Raw genomic sequence first — 18,983 nt, 5'->3', positions numbered from 1 at the left:
TTCATTCATGTCATGCTCTATGCTCATTTTAACATGGATAGGCATTATATTTGACCACATTTTACACCTCGCTAACGCTCAGTGTAAAATATCGACAAATATAATGCCTACCCATGTTAAAATGAGCATAGAGCATGACATGAAGGAATTATTTCTTAAGTTTATTTGATTTGAGGTTGTAAAATGTCCAGTGGCAAATACTTCAGGCATGTTCAGGACGACACATACAATAGTTGTGTCCTTACTTTAATGCATCCATAAAAAAATACTATTCTAATATGACGTCCTTATTACGCTTTGTAAACAAAGCCGTGTTCTAATGAGCACAAAATATGTTTGACACATGCGCACACATTTACTTTTTATTTTAAAGTTATTTCCATCTTTATCCTATAAAATATTTACATTCAAGTAGCTTACATAAACTTTTATAATATATGTTATATCGAACAACATATGTTTACCCTGCTCGTATTTTTTAAACTTATCAAATATGAAATGTAATGTACAGACTCCTCGGGGAGTAAACGGGAACAGCTAAACATTTTTACGGTATTTCCGTACGCTTTGACCTATAAAAATGCTGCATTTGTCCTATTAGAATCGAAATAATTCCTTCATGTCATGCTCTATGCAACGCTCAGTGTAAAATATCGACAAATATAATGCCTACCCATGTTAAAATGAGCATAGAGCATGACATGAAGGAATTATTTCTTAATTAGAACACTCCGTCAGTTGTAAAAGTGATTGATAAAATAACATATATTTCGAAAGATGTAAACGTGTGGGTTGTGTGCGTATTTGCGGACTAATCTTGCAAACTATACATTTGAAAAGACCAAGTTCAACATTCTGTCATTCGTAAAAAATTATGCAATAAAAATATCTGAGAATATATATATGCATCCTCTATAAGTAAAACACATGGCGCATTATGTACATTTTAAATTAAATTGACTAAAAGTGTCACAAAAATGTGCCGTTTTTCATTCAATCCTGCGTTTCCATAATTTGTATTTATACTGTATAAAAAATCGGAAACGGCGTGCATCAGACTTACAAATTTAATGAAAGAGATAGCTTAACAGTCAGTGAAAAAGTTACCGAGGTTCTTGAAGCAGAATAAACAAGAATTCTATCTTGTGAAAGGACAAGACGAGGACAAGCCATAAAAACACAAGATATTAGATCGATTTCTATTGAAATGAGCTTCCCATACAAGGCCGTAACTACCCTTGAGGCAAGTGAGGCAATTGCCTCACTAAAGATTCGACACTGATTATTTTTTTATACATATATATAAATATAATAGTCATTTGTTGTTCTGTCTCAACCTTAATTTCTATAACTTATAAAAGAGAAGATGTGGTATGATTGCCAATGAGACAACTATCCACAAAAGACCAAAATGACACTATTTCTTTTAAACTATTCTTCCTGGATATAACTCAGCATCTCAACGGGTGATGTTTCTCGATTACATTAACCTAGTAACGATAATCATCATTGATCTTTAGTTAAAAACAGGCTCTTGCAGAAAAAGGAAAAGCGACTCTGAAGCTTAAGGTAAAGAAGGAATAATTCTAGTAAACTAGTTTTTTTGAGTCTGAGTATTGCATATAACTTCATTAGAACAATCAAAACGATAAGTAGACTGACAAATAAAATACTGGTCTTCGGAAGGGGGCAGTCCTGTCTGCGTATTCATTTCACGAACTTTAAACTTTCTCTTTACAGATAAACGAAATATAAATAATATGAAACATGAATGCATGGATTAGTTTTTATACATGTTTCTTTAACCTTAAAAATTGAAAGAATATCCCATATTCCAATTTGATATTATTGAGGAATGGTAGAACCTTTAACACAGGATTTTGTCTTTACTTATTCGGGACTACGGAATTTCGTTTCTTTATATTCGGGGTTTCGGAATCGGACACCCCCAAACCCTAACCCCTAAATTTGTAGATTCTGGAATTAAAATACCACCAACTTTTTCCAGAAATAATTTGAAATTACGGAACTACATGTGCATGTACAAACTTCAAAAACTCCATTCCAATTCCCCTGTACCCATATATACTTACTCTATAGATAGAATCATATACATGTATCTTATCTCAATCTATCCCTAGTTTGTCTACTATTTGTCAGCATAAAAGCGAGTTTAATATTTTGTAACTGCGACTGTATGATGGTGCTTACAGGATGGCTTAATTCCCTTTTGCAAACAAAACTGTTACTATCGATGCTGCTACCGAATTGCTGATGGAGAAGGAATTGGAAGAAGACATTGATCATTGTGTTGATGATGATGTGCTACCTTTAGAAACACAGACTGCCCTGAAACAACTGAAAACTTGGAAAGAGCATGCATGAGTGGCGAGAGATTGTGAGGTCTTGCCATGCTCCATGTTCATCCCGATAAGGATATCAGCAGGCCAAATTATGATTCTGAAATAATTTGACTGAACCGGCCATAGAAAAATTTGGAAAACTCTACTGAATCGATGTTTGTTCTATGTTCTGGCAGCAGACTCAAATCAATGATATTTGGATGATTATCTTACATATAAATTTAAATAAAGTTGTTAAAAATTTGGTGTTTGTAAAAGTCTTAAAATATGAAAAATTTATGTCAAAAGTGTCCAAATTCAAAACATTATCAAACTCTCTAAAAATGCCTAGAATGCAGGATTTTGCACCATTCATTTCATACCCTCCAAAAAAAATTCTCGGCTCGCTTCGCTCGGCTCAATTATTTTGCCTCACTAAATTAAGATGCCTAGTTACGGCCTTGCCATACATTAGTTTTACAGTTTTGTCAGTTTAGGTTTTACGGCGGGAGACAAGAGAAAGGGGACGAGAGAAAGGAGAAAGGTATTCCCTGTCAGACCCCTCATAAATCTAGAACTGTAAAAGTGACGACATCAAAATTCAAATCTATTCTGTGTTTTGTGGCAAAAAGCATTGTGCTTTATAATCAGTTGGTTAAGGAAAACTAAAATTAGAGAATGGAAACCAATTTTGTAAAAACGGACGAACACTATGATAGATCATGATACGTACAATTGGATCGACGTACAAACAGACAAGGATATAACTCAATGCCCCCTTTGCTACGGCGGGGGCATAAAAATGTACATTTATGAAATAAAATAAAACTCCGCGAAACTTCATGAACGGTTTTTTGCACTGACAAAGACGTTATTCAAACGGTCAACTCTCGACAGTTAATTAGATCAAGGATTTGTATAGTAAGACTTGTCTCAGAATATTTTTTGTTTCTGAGACAAGTAACTGTGAGGTCAAAACTTAGATACAGACCGCCGAAATTAAGCTACATAGTTTTTTTAGTCTAGCCCATCCCCTGTACATTGTTTATTTTAGACTTTTTATAATTAGGATGAATGTATTACATGATTATAAATGAAATATGAGAATTTTAGTCAAATCGGTGAACATGCAGCCCCTTTAAAGATTTAAATTAAATTAAAAAAAAACTTTGAAAATTCCCGCAAAATTTTCTTTTATTCTATGATTGTCTCCCTTTCAGTAGCAACGGAATTTGATTGGGTAGTTAAAAAACCGGAAAGCATGGCTGCTGTTGCAAATGCTGAAAATTCGTCTGATAGAAAAAAATATAAGAGTTGCCTGTTAATGCAATTATAAGGATTCAGTCATACAACTGGAGTTATGTCCTGCTCAAAACATATATAAGGCCTGCTTGACATGAAAAAGTTACGGAAAAACGAAATCCCATAACCTTCTACAACCACTTTTGTCAACAAAACACAAATGGACAATAGATTATTAATAACTTTATGATGATTGTGCAGTTATATGTGTTTTAATGATCTGTTAAAAATGACAGACGTCCAAATAGAAGGGGCGGTCCCGTTATTGGATCCTAGTTCACTGAAGGTAGAGAATAGCACAAATAACAATCAAAATGGTGTAGAGACCGAAGTTGAAGAAGCTGAGGATGACACTCCATGTATTGACATCATTATAAACAATGTAGTGTGTACTTTTAGTACGAGGTGCCATTTGAACTTGAGAACTGTTGCGATGGAAGGTGTTAATGTTGAGTACAAAAGAGAACAGGGTGTATGTATTTACATGATTCAATGTTATACAATAGGGCTCTTCACGGTTAGTTCGGCCATATTGGATAGGGGGCAGATTTTTTGGAAGGAGGTGGAAATGGTATGAAAGTGTGGGAAATCCTATGTGTGTTTCCAAGCAACAGCTCTGTTTTAATGATGTTTTCCCGTATTTTTCACACCATTTTTACCTCTATTATGAAAATCTGCCCCCTATCCAATATGGCCGAACTAACCGTGAAGAGCCCTATTAATGCATTTTGCTGGAATGAATGATCATCACAAAGTAAATTCACAATGTCCTATGTCCCTCTCTCCAAATGGTCTCGTTTCAATTGAGACAGTTTATGCATAAAACGGAAAGTGGGCACTGACTAAAAGACATAAAGATCTGTCATTACAATGTATCACCAAAGTCCTTCAGAACCAAAACAATTGAGAGTTTGTCGAACAAGTTCAAATATATCTGTTCAAACATATTCTCCAAATGGTCTCGTTTCAATTGAGATAGTTCTGTCATAAAACATACATATATGACAAGCACAATACATAAAACACATAAAACATAAATCACATCATGCAAAATAAATAATGTTATCAAGCACAGCAATTAATAAGCACAATTAAAGCAAATAAGCAAACATAAAATGCAGATAAACTAACATTCATGCAATAGCTTTTATAAAGCTCTAAAAGTAATTCAAGCATTAAGAACACAAATATAAATTATGCCTAATAATTTAAAAGCCAGAGTATACAAGATAAATAAATAAACTGATCTACAGCTCATTGAGATCTGCAGGAGTAACACTGACACAAACTGCCTTCCTAATTACCAACCAAACTTTTAAACTGACCCAATGGCATTTCTTCCCTCATCTTATTTGGCAGTTTGTTCCAGAGTTTGGCTCCTGCATATATCTAAACATACATGCCAAATGACATGATATTCGCGTGTAATACACGCTTTTTCAACCGTTTACATGCAAGGATTTTGTCACATGGCGTGTACACGCTTTTTACCACTTTAAACGCTTTTTCGTTCTTTTCATTTATTGGTCGTTAGTGATATCGCTATTCTTTGTTTTTTTCCTTATTTGTCGATAAAGACAGAAAAATTTGAAGTAATTGTTTACCTGCCATATTGTTTATTTTTCTATATGGACAAACACTTGAAACAGTAAAAGGTAAGTAGTTTGTGATTAGTTTTTAACAATTTTGTGACTTTCTTTCAAGATCACTTTATAGAGGAAATCTACACAGAAAGAGGTCACTTTCAGGACCTGTACCGTCGTCTAAAGCGCAGATTGTTAAGCCAAAACGATGTGTACAGCAAGATTCAAAATTTATAAATTATATTTTTTTAGTTTGAGTTAAAATGATCGAGTGACAAGTAATGCATAATTTGTGCATTCTATGATGCAATGATAAAAAACAATATATGTGAGAGGAGAAATACAATGTAGCTATTTGAATAAGCATTAAAAATGTTTATCTAACGGAAATCAAATTTATAAAAATTTTCCTTTTTCAATTTCAGTTTCAAATCTAGCCAACAGATTTCTACAGGCCATGGGAAAGAAAATATCATAGAACTATTGGATCAGCTCTCATAGTACCAGCTATCTTCTGATGAACTACCCAGTTTTGACCAGGCAATAGCAATGAAAGCAATGGCAGAGATAATGGATGACATTTTACATTGCCAAATAAAAAAAGACATTATGACATTCTTTCAAATCTTGATGACGCTACATGTAATTCAGTCAAATATCAATTCCTACTGTTGGAGAGCATTTTCAATTTATTTAAAGAAATTGACACATAATTCTGATCAGAACTTGACTACATTGTATGTTACATTTATATTGTGTGCTGCTATCAAATAAATATAACTGGCAGTTGTTTGGAATATGTACCTAGTGGTGGTGCTTTACAATAAAAGTTAACAGTAGAATATATATTGTTTTTTATATTAACAAATTTGTATGTGAAATTATGAACATTACCACATTCATCTGCGTCACACGTTTTCACACGCTTTTTGACATGTCATGTCGTGTCATGACATGATTTCCCATTGTCAGAGGTTGGCAAGTATGTATCTAAATGAGTGTAGCCCATGGGTAGTTGTCCTTGCCCTGGGTATATCTGCTATGTTGTTATTTCTAAAAGAGTAATTACATTTTTTAATTTTAATAAGTTCATGTAGATAAAATGGACATTGTTTATTAATAATTTTATATACCTCTATTGCTATCATTCTAATTCTTCTGATTTTGAAATTTGGTAATTTTGATTTAATTAACAGTTGTTGATAAGTACTACAATAGTCTTCATATATAAATCTTAGGGCACGCTCCTGTGTTTTCTCTATTTTTCTGGTACATGTATTACAATCACCACAGAAGTGCCATATTACAGGACAATAATTCAAATTTGACATGATAAATGAATAATATATAGTAAGTCTACCTAATTTTGTTAAATGTTTACCAATACATTTAAGTACATGTAATTGTCTTGATGCCTTTTTACAAATATTAGAAATATGGGCATCAAACTTAACCCTTTCAATGCTGCACCAAAAAAATGAAAAATGGCTGCTGCTGCTGCATTCTTTTTGTGTTATATTCCTTTTAAAACTGCTGTATCTTTTTAATTATAAAAGATACAGACAAAGTTACTGCATGAAAAATGCTCAGAAGAGCATGAACTGTAATGTTATGCAATTATTTTATTAAAATTTTCATCAGGCTACCTGCATTTTCAGGTAATTATCAGGTAAAAGATGTAAATTATTGTATTTGTGTTAAATTTTGAATAAAAACGACTTTTACTCTTAATTTAAGTTGTTGTTTTATCTTCCATATAATAAAGAAGACACCAGTTGCTCAATTCCGTAGCGTAGTGCACCATACACAACGTATAATGTAATCATGGCGTAAATTAGTGGCTCCGTCCTAAAAATTTTCAGTCAACCTCAGTTTTCCCCCTTTTTCTACGTCTCGATAAGATCGATCAAATTATATTTCCCACACGAATTGAATGTAATAAACAAGTTGAGATAACATGAAATCTTTTAACTAATCCTTGTTGTCGGTTTTGCAATAGAAATGCTGAAATATTTTCATATTTACAGCGTCTTTTCTGATTTCCACCATTTGCATTTGTCAAAATATTTGTTTTTATATTCCTTCTACTGCATGATTTTACAATAAAAATAACCGGGATTTCAAGTGCAAACGGGAACTTGTATTATATCCTCAATTCATAGGAGGAAAAATTAGAGAGGACCCGAATGAGAACGGAATGGTTTGAGAATCTGGATGAAAAATCCATTGTCATCGCGACATATGCTGTGATTAACAGTGGCGGATGGCGAACGTCATCGCGGCATATGCTGTGTATATCGTTGAAAGGGTTAAGTTGATAGTTAATTGTTACACCAAGTAATTTCACTTTTTTTTCACAATGTATAATATTACTATCTAAATTAAATGAAATGTTTTTATTTTCAGTTTTCTTGCCTTTGGCTATTGCCTGAAACTTGTCAGGGTTGACCTTTATATGATTTGGACTGAACCAATTTATTAGCTCTTAAGCTTTCTTTTTCTAAAATATTTACCACAGTGTCTATATCAGAGTGTGAATATGACAAAGTATTGTCATCTGCATAATTATAAAATGAACTGCTTGAAACAAAATGAAAAATGTCATTCAAGAAAATATTAAAAAGTACAGGTCCTAATATAGAGCCTTGCGGCACACCTTTATATATATCTTTCCAGGTACTTATATCTATACCAACTTTAACACCTGGTTTTCTTTTATTTAAATAGCTGTCTATCAAGTTTAAAGCTGTTTCAGATAACCCATATGCCTTCAGTTTTAGAATTAATAAATTATGAAGAAGTCAATCGGGACAGTGGACACTGATCATATCCCATTGGGACAATATATATACTCAATAGGGATGGCTTAGTTAAGAAAGACACAAAGATCTATCATTACATGTATCACAAAAGTCCTTTCAGACCAAAACAATTGAAAGTTAGTTGAAGAACTGAATAGGTTCTATAGCTGCAAATATGCACATACATGTATCACCAAGTATAACAAATTTGTTATGTAGTTGAACCCATCTTTATTTATCATGTTATGTGGAATTAAGTAATTTAAGATGGAAAAAATCAACTAATTTTGACCAAAAATTACGGTAAGGATATTTTGACGATTCACGGTAAAATTTTAAACAATTTAACGCTAGCAGTAGCTGAAAATGACCATTTGATGCCTGACGGTAAGGGGCATTACTACCCTCACCTACCATGTTATATAAGATTTATCAAGATAATTTCATGAACTGGCAAACTTTTTATCAGTAGATTAACAGTTTTGCATGTCTGTGCTTCATCATACGTTAAAAAGTGTTGCAAACTGTTTTATCCTTCCTTTGACCTTTAACAGTTATCTAAGAAACAGCTACAATATGTATTATCTTTTTGCCGTGACTGTATCACTGTCTTTTAATATGTAAATGTTTTAAAAAAAAATGTGCTTTTTTTATTAACCAGCTGATAGAGCTCAAATTAATTTGTTTTGTTTGTTTATTTATTCATAATATGTAAATAGAGTTATAGATTTTCAGATGTACTGATTTTGATAATTATATAAAATGTTAATGGATTATTTCAGATGTGCAATATGAGGATAAGGAGACCATACACAACTGCCAGTATTTGGTCTTCAGGAAAGATAACTTGTACAGGTGCTACCAGGTAATGTAAAACTTAGACATGTATATATACAATATGTACCCAACCATCAATTCCCCTAACTTATGGTAAAAGGGATTAGATGTGTTCATATGTACATGTATTAGGTAACCTTTGGACCAATTGAAACAGACATACAGGTAACATGTACAATGTAAATAAACATTTTGTGGATTATAGTGCATACAAACTATGGGCATTTGTTTATTAACTTTGACTAAGTAACCAAGTAGAGAGGAGCAATATGTTTTCGGTCTAGGTCAGACACCTTCCTATTTTGAAAAAGGTGTGCATCTTTACTGAATACAGACACATTTTCATTGGTTTTTTTTTTAGGGACAGTTTGTATCTTTTTAATTTTCATGTTTAGACTTTATTTCATTAAACTATGGTAAGATCATCAACAATAAACAAATTGATTCATGATTACTCAAGTAGCCCCAAAAAGTCAAAGTCAATGCAGTAGCCAATGATATTAATGATTCTTTGTCAGCATTGGAACTTAATTGAACTACTAAATGTAAGTGCTTTTGTCAATGAAGTCAACAAAAAAGGGATACGACTTTATAAAAAAAATCAGTATCTTCTGTTTAAATATTATGTTTAGACTGATATTTGTTAACATTCAAGAAAAAAAGGAATTTGTGAAATAAATTTTAATTTATATCCTGTTTTAATTTCAGTGAACCATATGCAAAAATAGCTGCCAGAAAATTTGCCAGACAATTACAAAGGATAGGTTTTGATGTCAAGTTTACTAATTTTAAAGTTGTAAATGTACTAGGAACATGTTCTATGCCATTTAAAATCAAAGTGGCAGATATGGCGAGAAAATATCCAAGAGAAGTCAGGTATTTATTTCCATTAGGTAATGCAAAATTGAAATGCAGATGTAACAGAGGTTTATTGTCTATCCTTAAAATAGAGTCAAAAATGCTGTGACTTCAACAATGTATTAGACACTGGTGGTAGGTAAAAGATATTTGGTATGAAGGTGTATAAGCATTTGTACATCTCATTTCCATAGAGATTATTTGGCCCTGCCCCCTCAGTCATAGTCAATTGACTTTGTCAAAATTAACATAGAATTAGTTTGATACAAATACATAAATCCTTCCTAACTACCAGTAGATTTTTAGTTCAATCTTTCCTATCTATGCATTGGTCAAACACATGTTTGGAAACAGTACAGTAAAGCACAAATTGACAGAAATATTAATATAAACATATACACTGATGACATGTTAACAAACATAAAAATACTCACTAAATTATTTTTTTAATTCTTTTACAACTTATTTTTGTTTTATTTACTGTAAAAGCAGAAATATTTGTGAAGGATTAATTTCGTTTTTTTCGTGGAAAGAATTTATCCACGAAATTAAAACCCCCACGAAAATTTAACCTCCATATAATACCATTTACATTTAAGGAAACCACCAAACTAAATCCCCATGAAATCTTGTGTAGAGACAAAACCACAAATTTTAACCCCACGAAAATTAATGTTTCTACAGTGTATGTTTAACATACACTTGTTGATACAACTTACTATCTATTATGTGACATTATACTTCAATTACTTGAGTTTTGTACTTCAACTTTTATGTAATTGTTGATTTTCAGTTATGAACCAGAACTGCATCCTGGGGCAACATACAGAATAAAAGAACCAAAGGCCACTCTGAAAATCTTTACTACTGGAAGTATAACTGTTACAGGTATGTGTACCGGGTACTCCTTATTTGCAGTCTGTCTTGAGATATTACAGATCTTTAAGAAGTTTTACACAATATTACCTTTTATAAAATTAAATTACCTTCCTAAATTATACCATCATACTAGTCAACTGACCCATACGTATCCTTCAGGTCACACCGAAGAATTTCACCCCATTCCTTGGGATTTTTTAAATGCCTGCCAGGTCGTCAAGTAACCCGTAAATTAGGAAAATAATCTGCTTACACCTGGATTCTTGATCATTTAGACTGATTTCTAAGTGATATTCCTTTGAAATACTGGCAAATTCGTTATTCTTTCTAGATAAGAAGTTCAAAATTAAGCATGGCTTCACTTATTAAAAGGAATTGAATTCAAATACATATCAGAATATTACATTCTTTTATTTTTCTACTTTAAATTTAGAACTATTCAAATAATGTTTTGAAAGTGTTTTTTTATCTTCACTTCCTTTGAATGCCTAATTATTATGTTACATTATAATAATCGCTCTCAAGTAATATTTCCATCGACCATGCAAGGGCTGTATAGCCAGTCAAGGTCGTAAAAAACTTCCATTTGTTTGTAATATTTCCAATTGACCATGCGAAGGCTATATAGCCAGTCAAGGTCGTTAAAATTCCCATCATCATAATAATTCCAGTCAGCAGAACGATTTTTTCTGAGAAATAAAAAACAAGTTCTACAGTGATTAATGATGAGAAAATCAGAACTGTAGCAAGAGAATTTATTTTTATGCCCCACCTTCGATAGTAGAGGGGCATTATGTTTTCTGGTCTGTGCCTCCGTCCGTCTGTACCTCCGTTCGTCCGTTCGCTTCAGGTTAAAGTTTTTGGTCAAGGTAGTTTTTGAAGAAGTTGAAGTCTAATCAACTTGAAACTTAGTACACATGTTCCCTATGATATGATCTTTCTAATTTTAATTCCAAATTAAAGTTTTGACCCCAACTTCACGGTCCACTGAACATAGAAAATAATAGTGCAAGTTTCAGGTTAAAGTTTTTGGTCAAGGTAGTTTTTGATGAAGTTGAAAAGTCCAATCAACTTCAAACTTAGTACACATGTTCCCTATGATATGATCTTTCTAATTTAATTGCCAAATTAGAGTTTTGACCCCAACTTCATGGTCTACTGAACATAGAAAATGATAATGCAGGTGGGGCATCCGTGTACTATGGACACATTCTTGTTAAATACTTTGAATGAAACAAGGAGAGCATGGAGAGGGTATACGATGATAGAGTATATTAAACACATTAATATGTCAATGACTTTAAAATGCAATGAAAAATTAAATTAAAGCCAATTTTCAATGAGTAATTCACCATGTGAACATATTTTGGAAACTTGGATTTAAAATATAAAGAAATTTCCCCCAATATTAAATTCAGCTGTAGAATAGTTCATCCGCGTTATGACCTGAGATTTTTCTCCAATGCAGGTCATGACAGGTATGTACCATTTGTTGTGCAGCATCTAAAACTTGCCAATTTAAAGTATGTTTTTGAAGTGTTCAAGTTTTCTGTAACACAACCTCAAGAATTTGTAATACAATTTTTATACGACCGCAAAAATTAAAAAATTTTGGTCGTATATTGGTATGATGTTGGCGTCGTCGTCTGCGTCGTCATCGTTGTCGTCCGAATACTTTTTAGTTTTCGCACTCTAACTTTAGTAAAAGTGAATAGAAATCTATGAAATTTTAACACAAGGTTTATGACCACAAAAGGAAGGTTGGTATTGATTTTGGGAGTTTTGGTCCCAACATATTGGGTATTAGGGGCCAAAAAGTATCGTGTATCGTGTTTCTTGTGGTTAGTACTTCGCTTTAGGGTTAGTAATGAAAGGCGTTGTGTTCATATCAAATTGTATTCAAGTTATGTACAAGGCAACGTTACGTAAACAATAGGCAACGTAAAACAATAGGTAACGTTAGTGACGTTAGTTACTAAGCAATTGTACAGCGGCAAATACTTGACAAAAAGAAGCCCAAATAAGCATTATTCTTGGTTTTCGCACTATAACTTTAGTTTAAGTAAATAGAAATCAATGAAATTTAAACACAAGGTTTATGACCACAAAAGGAAGGTTGGGATTGATTTTGGGAGTTAAGGTCCAAACAGTTTAGGAATTAGGGGCCAAAAAGGGGCCCAAATAAGCATTATTCTTGGTTTTCGCACCATAACTTTAGTATAAGTAAATAGAAATCTATGAAATTTAAACACAAGGTTTATGACCATAAAAGGAAGGTTGGGTTTGATTTTGGGAGTTTTGGTCCCAACAGTTCAGGAATAAGGGGCCCAAAGGGTCCAAAATTGAACTTTGTTTGATTTCATCAAAAACTGAATAATTGGGGTTCTTTGATATGCCAAATCTAACTGTGTATGTAGATTCTTAATTTTTGGTCCTGTTTTCAAATTTGTCTACATTAAGGTCCAAAGGGTCCAAAATTAAACTTAGTTTGATTTTTAACCGGATTTTTGTGACAAAAATGTTGGTTATTGATTTGGGAATGTACGGCGGGCAGGCGGGCGGCAATCAAATGTTGTCCGTGCATTAACTCATGAACCGTTCAACCAAAGCTTTTGAAATTTTAATATGTTATTACTGACAACTATACGAAGGTCAAGTTTAATAATGGCAATTTTGACTTTTACCGTTCAGGAGTTATGGTTCTTGAAAGATTGAAAAATGGAGTTTCCAGTCGTGTCCGTGCATTTATGAATGAACTGTTCTATCAAAGCTTCCAAAATTTTAATATGCTGTTACTGATGACAAAATGGAGGTCAAGTTCAATAATGACGATTTTGACTTTTACCGTTCAGGAGTTATGGTTCTTGAAAGATTGAAAAATGGTGTTTCCTGTTGTGTCCGTGCATTTTCTCATGAACCATTCAACCAAAGCTTTTGAAATTTTAATATGTTGTTACTGATGACAAAATAGAGGTCAAGTTCAATAATGACGATTTTGACTTTTACCTTTCAAGAGTTATGGTTCTTGAAAGATCGTAAAATGGCGTTTCCATTCACGTTGTTGCATTTACTCATGAACCATTCAATCTAAGCTTTTAAAATTTTAATATGTTGACACTGATGACAAAATGGAGGTCAAATTTGATATTGACGATTTTCACTTTCACCATTCATCAGTAATGGTTCTTGTGATATTGCCAGGACACAAATAAATGTCAATAAATCCGGTTTGCTGTTGTTGTGACAGCCTCTTGTAATAAAAATTGAATCCTTGGGGTTCTTTGATATGGTGAATCTAAAAATGTACTTAGATTTTTGATTATTGGTCCAGTTTTCAAGTTGGTCTAAATCGGGGTCCAAAATTAAACTTTGTTTGATTTCATCAAAAATTGAATAATTGGGGTTCTTTGATATGCCAAATCTAACTGTGTATGTAGATTCTTAATTTTTGGTCCTGTTTTCAAATTTGTCTACATTAAAGTCCAAAGGGTCCAAAATTAAACTAAGTTTGATTTTAACAAAAATTGAATTCTTTGGCTTTTTTGATATGCTGAATCCAAACATGTACTTAGATTTTTGATTATGGGCCAAGTTTTCAAGTTGGTTCAAATCAGGATCCAAAATTATTATATTAAGTATTGTGCAATAGCAAGAAATTTTCAATTGCACAGTATTCAGCAATAGCAAGAAATCTTCAATTGCACAGTATTGTGCAATAGCAAGAAATTTTCAATTGCACAGTATTGCACAATTGCAAGAAATATTCAATTGCACAGTATTGTGCAATAGCAAATATTTTCAATTGCACAGTATTGGACAATAGCAAGAAATATCTAATTGCACAATATTGTGCAATAGCAAGAAATTTTTCAATTGGAGTTATCTTTCTTTGTCCAGAATAGTAGTTGTATCAACTTAAATCATTGTTTTATACAATATACAATGTATATTCACTTTTACTATCAACTGATAAATTAAAACAATCTTTACGATTCAGTGATAACAAGCACTTTATTTTACATTTTAATATTTTATGATGTATATAAATGAGTAGTTATTGTTGCAAACTCCATTAGAAAATTTTTCTCATTTCAGATTTCATAAATAAAAAGAAAATTTCTTCAAACATTTTTTTGAGAGGATTAATATTCAACAGCATAGTGAATTGCTGAAAGGCAAAAAAAATATTTTAAGTCTCATTAGACCACATTCATTCTGTGTCAACTATTTAATCACAATCCAAATTTAGAGCTGAATCCAGCTTGAATGTTGTGTCCATACTTGCCTTAACCGTTCAGGGTTCAACCTCTGCGGTCATATAAAGCTGCGCCCTGCGGAGCATCTGGTTTGTTTTATTGTAAAGACCAAATACTTTTGGATTCTCAAATTTATCATTTCCTCAATACTGATTTTTAACTGAATATATTATATGGTTTTTTGGGGGGGAAGGGGGGGGGGGGGTTCTGTATTTTGTATTTTTTATGCTATTTTTCTTCATCTGTATTCATTTTGACATGTTTAAATGATTGACTATTTTCCATATATAATCATCATCCTGTAATTCCCTATTGTTTATTTTTTTAGTCCATATTTTTGGATCCTTTGGTTTTAGACCCATTATTTTTATTCTGTAAACCACATCCAGACCCTCAGCTGACATGGCTAAGAACAGGAAACTTAACTCTCACTATTTAGATGTATTCTATAGGAACTTGTCTCCGATCAAAAATGCTAGCAGCTCGATTTTCAGGCAAATAATACCTATATATATTAAATATTAACAGTAGTAGCCTTTTTAGAGGTAAACAATAATTTTAAATGTGATATGCATCTTTATTTACATAACAGTTTGTTTAGTTTTAATCATTATTGTTAAGTTTATTGAACATAAATGAAATATTAAACATGTTTTTGACTGCATTAAAGCCCAATTAACAACTGCCCTATAAAACATGTGCTGTCACAAATAAAGGTCAGTTTCGTATAAAGCAAAAGATACTAAGAGTTAAAGGCGTTTTGATCAAATTGGAATATTTGAAGCATGTCTCTTCATTGCTGAAACTTCCTCAATTGAATATTTATGTCTCTAGTCTTTATAGTTCAATTGAATATTTACAGACTTTTACTCCATAAATTTAAACCCCTTTCTGATTCTATGGCTTCCCTATTAAGTTGTTCAAGAGAAAGTAGACTTTTATAGCTATATTTAAAGTTTGAAGTATACAAAGTAAATGCTTTGGTATGTATAGAGAAAAGCAGTCTTTCTAATGAATATTTTCTATTAATTTCAGCTCCATGTGTTGACAATGTACAGTCTGCTATTGAACATATTTTTCCTTTGGTTGCTGAGTTTAAAGCAGTTAAAAGTGAAGTTAATGCTGAACTTCTAATGAAAGAAGCCAAATTTATTCAGAAACACCGAGTGATCAAACCAAAACGTCCAATCACTAAATTTGAAGAAGACTTAGAGTATGAAGATTCTAGTGAAGAAGATTTTGATAGTGAGGAAGACCAGGATTAAAAGAGTTAAAATGCATATATGAAAGTAGAAGTCAATCAGATTTGGTGCTTTCTTAAACAATAAACAGAGAAACTAGCATTACTGATTTAAAAATAAGCTGTTCACTAACTTAACGAGGTTGATAGATTATAGATGTGTATATTGATATTGTTGAATTGTGGGTGTTTGTTAATGTTGGATATTTTTGTGTCATTTATCGCTGCAATAATATATATATAAACCTGCAAATCTATAAACTGTTACGAGGGACATCTACCTCATGGACAATTATGTTAAGGGAAATGTTTTCATGGTTTATATTTTTAAAATCTTTTAAAGCTTCTGAATATATTAAACATCATAAAAGTCATCATAAAGATATAATGAGTTTCACATATTTCAAGATTAATAATTTTGGCTGTCTAATCTTTGTTCTTGCATGTACCTGATAAAAGTATGTAAAGGCCACATTTATACCTCTTGATTGAATTTTGGTGTCTGAAATCCCCTTTTAGCACTATTAGCTATTTTGTGGCCGCCCCTTTTTATTGGTGGGGGAAGCTGGGGAGAATAACTGGCCTTTGGCATGAAGATGGGCAGTCCTGGTCAATTAAGATTAAAAAGTAAAACTCCTTTACATCTAATGGCTTTTGTTGTGTAAATTGTTGTTCTATAGTCCGCCATTATTTTCCAAAAAGTAAAACTCAGAACTCATTAATTTTTTTTTTTTTTAAATTTCAGTCTTAAATGTCCTAGACTTGTTACCATTTTATGAAAGGCTATGTATCTATAGATATTATTTGATACTTTATTGACATAGATTGTCCATAAATAGGATTGAATACTACAGTGAATTATTAAATTAGAGAAGTTCTACCCTTTTAACAATACAAATTAGTATTTATAATAGTATATTTTTTGTATGAGATTTTTGTCTAGGAATTGTAATATGTTTTGTAGATTATCGGCTTTTTTTATATAAATATGATGGGTATTAATATCACACATCAAATTACATTGTTAGTATCATGATTACATTACATTGTTGGTGTCATCCATTACATTACATTGTTACATGTAGTATCATTCATTACATTATTTTCTTGTTGTCATGCATTACATTGTTGTTATATATCATGCATTACATTACATTGTTGGTGTCATGCATTACAATACATTGTTGATGTCATTCATTAAACTACATTGTTGATATATATCATGCATTACATTACATTGTTATTATCACACATCACATTATCATTGCATTTATGAGGCTCAATAAAGGGGGATAATTGTTAATTACAATCCTTAGATTTTTGTCATAGTAATCAAATTATAAAAACATCCTTTCTAATAAGCTTGGTATCAGGAACTGGTAATAAAAAAAACACTTTTTTTTTTTAGATATTTATTATATCAAAAACAGATAATTACTGTAATCAAAATATTTTTCTTCTCAAAATATTGATATCAATAATAGATAGATATATGGACTGTTCCGAACGTAATCCTGGTGGGAGTATGGGAGGCACAAATTAATGGAGGGATGTTTCATTTTCTTTAGAATTTTTAAAGTATTATAAGTAACAAAAAAAAAAGATTATTCTATGGGTGGTAGGAGTCCAAATAAGTGCCTTTCATGTCTCTCAATGTGTTTTATTCTTGAACAGCCCTAATAAAAGTGCCAAATTCAATGCCTTGTATAAATCAAAGAAGTTTGAATCTGATAATATTAGAATAATATGATTTGTTTACTGTTTTCAGGTAATGATAAACTCCACCAAGGGCCTCTTTAATTCATGTGGCATTATTATGTTTGTCTATTCCATGATTAAGATGTTCTTGGGGAAGTAGGCGTTTTCTGATATTGACGGGGTGCAATCATTCTTTTGCTTTTCCGTTGTCTGAGTTGATATTATACAAAAACAAGTTTATTAGATACTGTTTTTCTACTTGGGCAAATTAGTCAAATTTAACTGAAGTTATTGCATTACTTTTTTGCTTTCCTTCTTGTCTTTTGATCTTATATTGTAAAGATGCCTTCATGAAGAGAGCTGTAACCAATGCTACATCTAACACATCATTGTGGATTAAACGCAAGTTCTGTAGTTATGTGGATTACTGTGTCTCACTTAACTCCACAAATGTAATTCACTGCTACATCTAACATCATTGTGGATTTACCACAAGTTCTGTAGTTATGTGGATTACTGTGTCTCACTTAACTCCACAAATGTAATTCACTGCTACATCTAACATCATTGTGGATTTACCACAAGTTCTGTAGTTATGTGGATTACTGTGTCTCACTTAACTCCACAAATGTAATTCACTGCTACATCTAACATCATTGTGGATTTACCACAAGTTCTGTAGTTATGTGGATTACTGTGTCTCACTTAACTCCACAAATGTAATTCACTGCTACATCTAACATCATTGTGGATTAATCACAAGTTCTGTGGTGATGTGGATTACTGTGTGTCTCATTCAACTCCACAAATGTAATTCACTGCTACATCTAACATCATTGTCGATTAATCACAAGTTCTGTGGTGATGTGGATTACTGTGTGTCTCATTTAACTCCACAAATGTTATTCACTGCTACATCTAACATCATTGTGGATTTATCACAAGTTCTGTGGTGATGTGGATTACTGTGTCTCACTTAACCTTTTTGTTAATTCTTGGAACCAAAAGATTAATAACCTTTAATGATTTCAGTAAGAAACATTCACTTGTGCTGTTGTGACATCATCTATATTTATGCCAGGGTTTCAAAACTTTTCTATTTTCCTGAATTGCCTTTTATTTTTTATGAATGTTGGTTAAGACAGCCATTGATCTGGGTTTTGTTGTAATTTTCAAAGTATACACAA

At 32.1% G+C, this 18,983-nt stretch overlaps 1 protein-coding gene across 1 annotated transcript; it reads left to right on the top strand.

Moving 5' to 3' along the window:
• Positions 1-3,576: 3,576 nt before the first annotated feature.
• LOC139502485 (TATA box-binding protein-like 1) lies at positions 3,577-18,777 on the top strand. The gene is made up of 5 exons (XM_071291967.1): positions 3,577-4,116; positions 8,811-8,893; positions 9,574-9,741; positions 10,517-10,611; positions 15,894-18,777. The coding sequence occupies exons 1-5, from the start codon at positions 3,850-3,852 to the stop codon at positions 16,121-16,123; spliced, it is 843 nt and encodes a 280-aa protein (XP_071148068.1). The 5' UTR covers positions 3,577-3,849; the 3' UTR covers positions 16,124-18,777.
• The last annotated feature ends 206 nt before the right edge of the window (positions 18,778-18,983 follow it).

The sequence above is a fragment of the Mytilus edulis genome, chromosome 1, assembly GCF_963676685.1.
Source record: "Mytilus edulis chromosome 1, xbMytEdul2.2, whole genome shotgun sequence".
NCBI lineage: Eukaryota > Metazoa > Mollusca > Bivalvia > Mytilida > Mytilidae > Mytilus > Mytilus edulis.
Note: the sequence above shows the minus strand (reverse complement) of the source record. Positions and strands in the feature narration are given on the sequence as shown.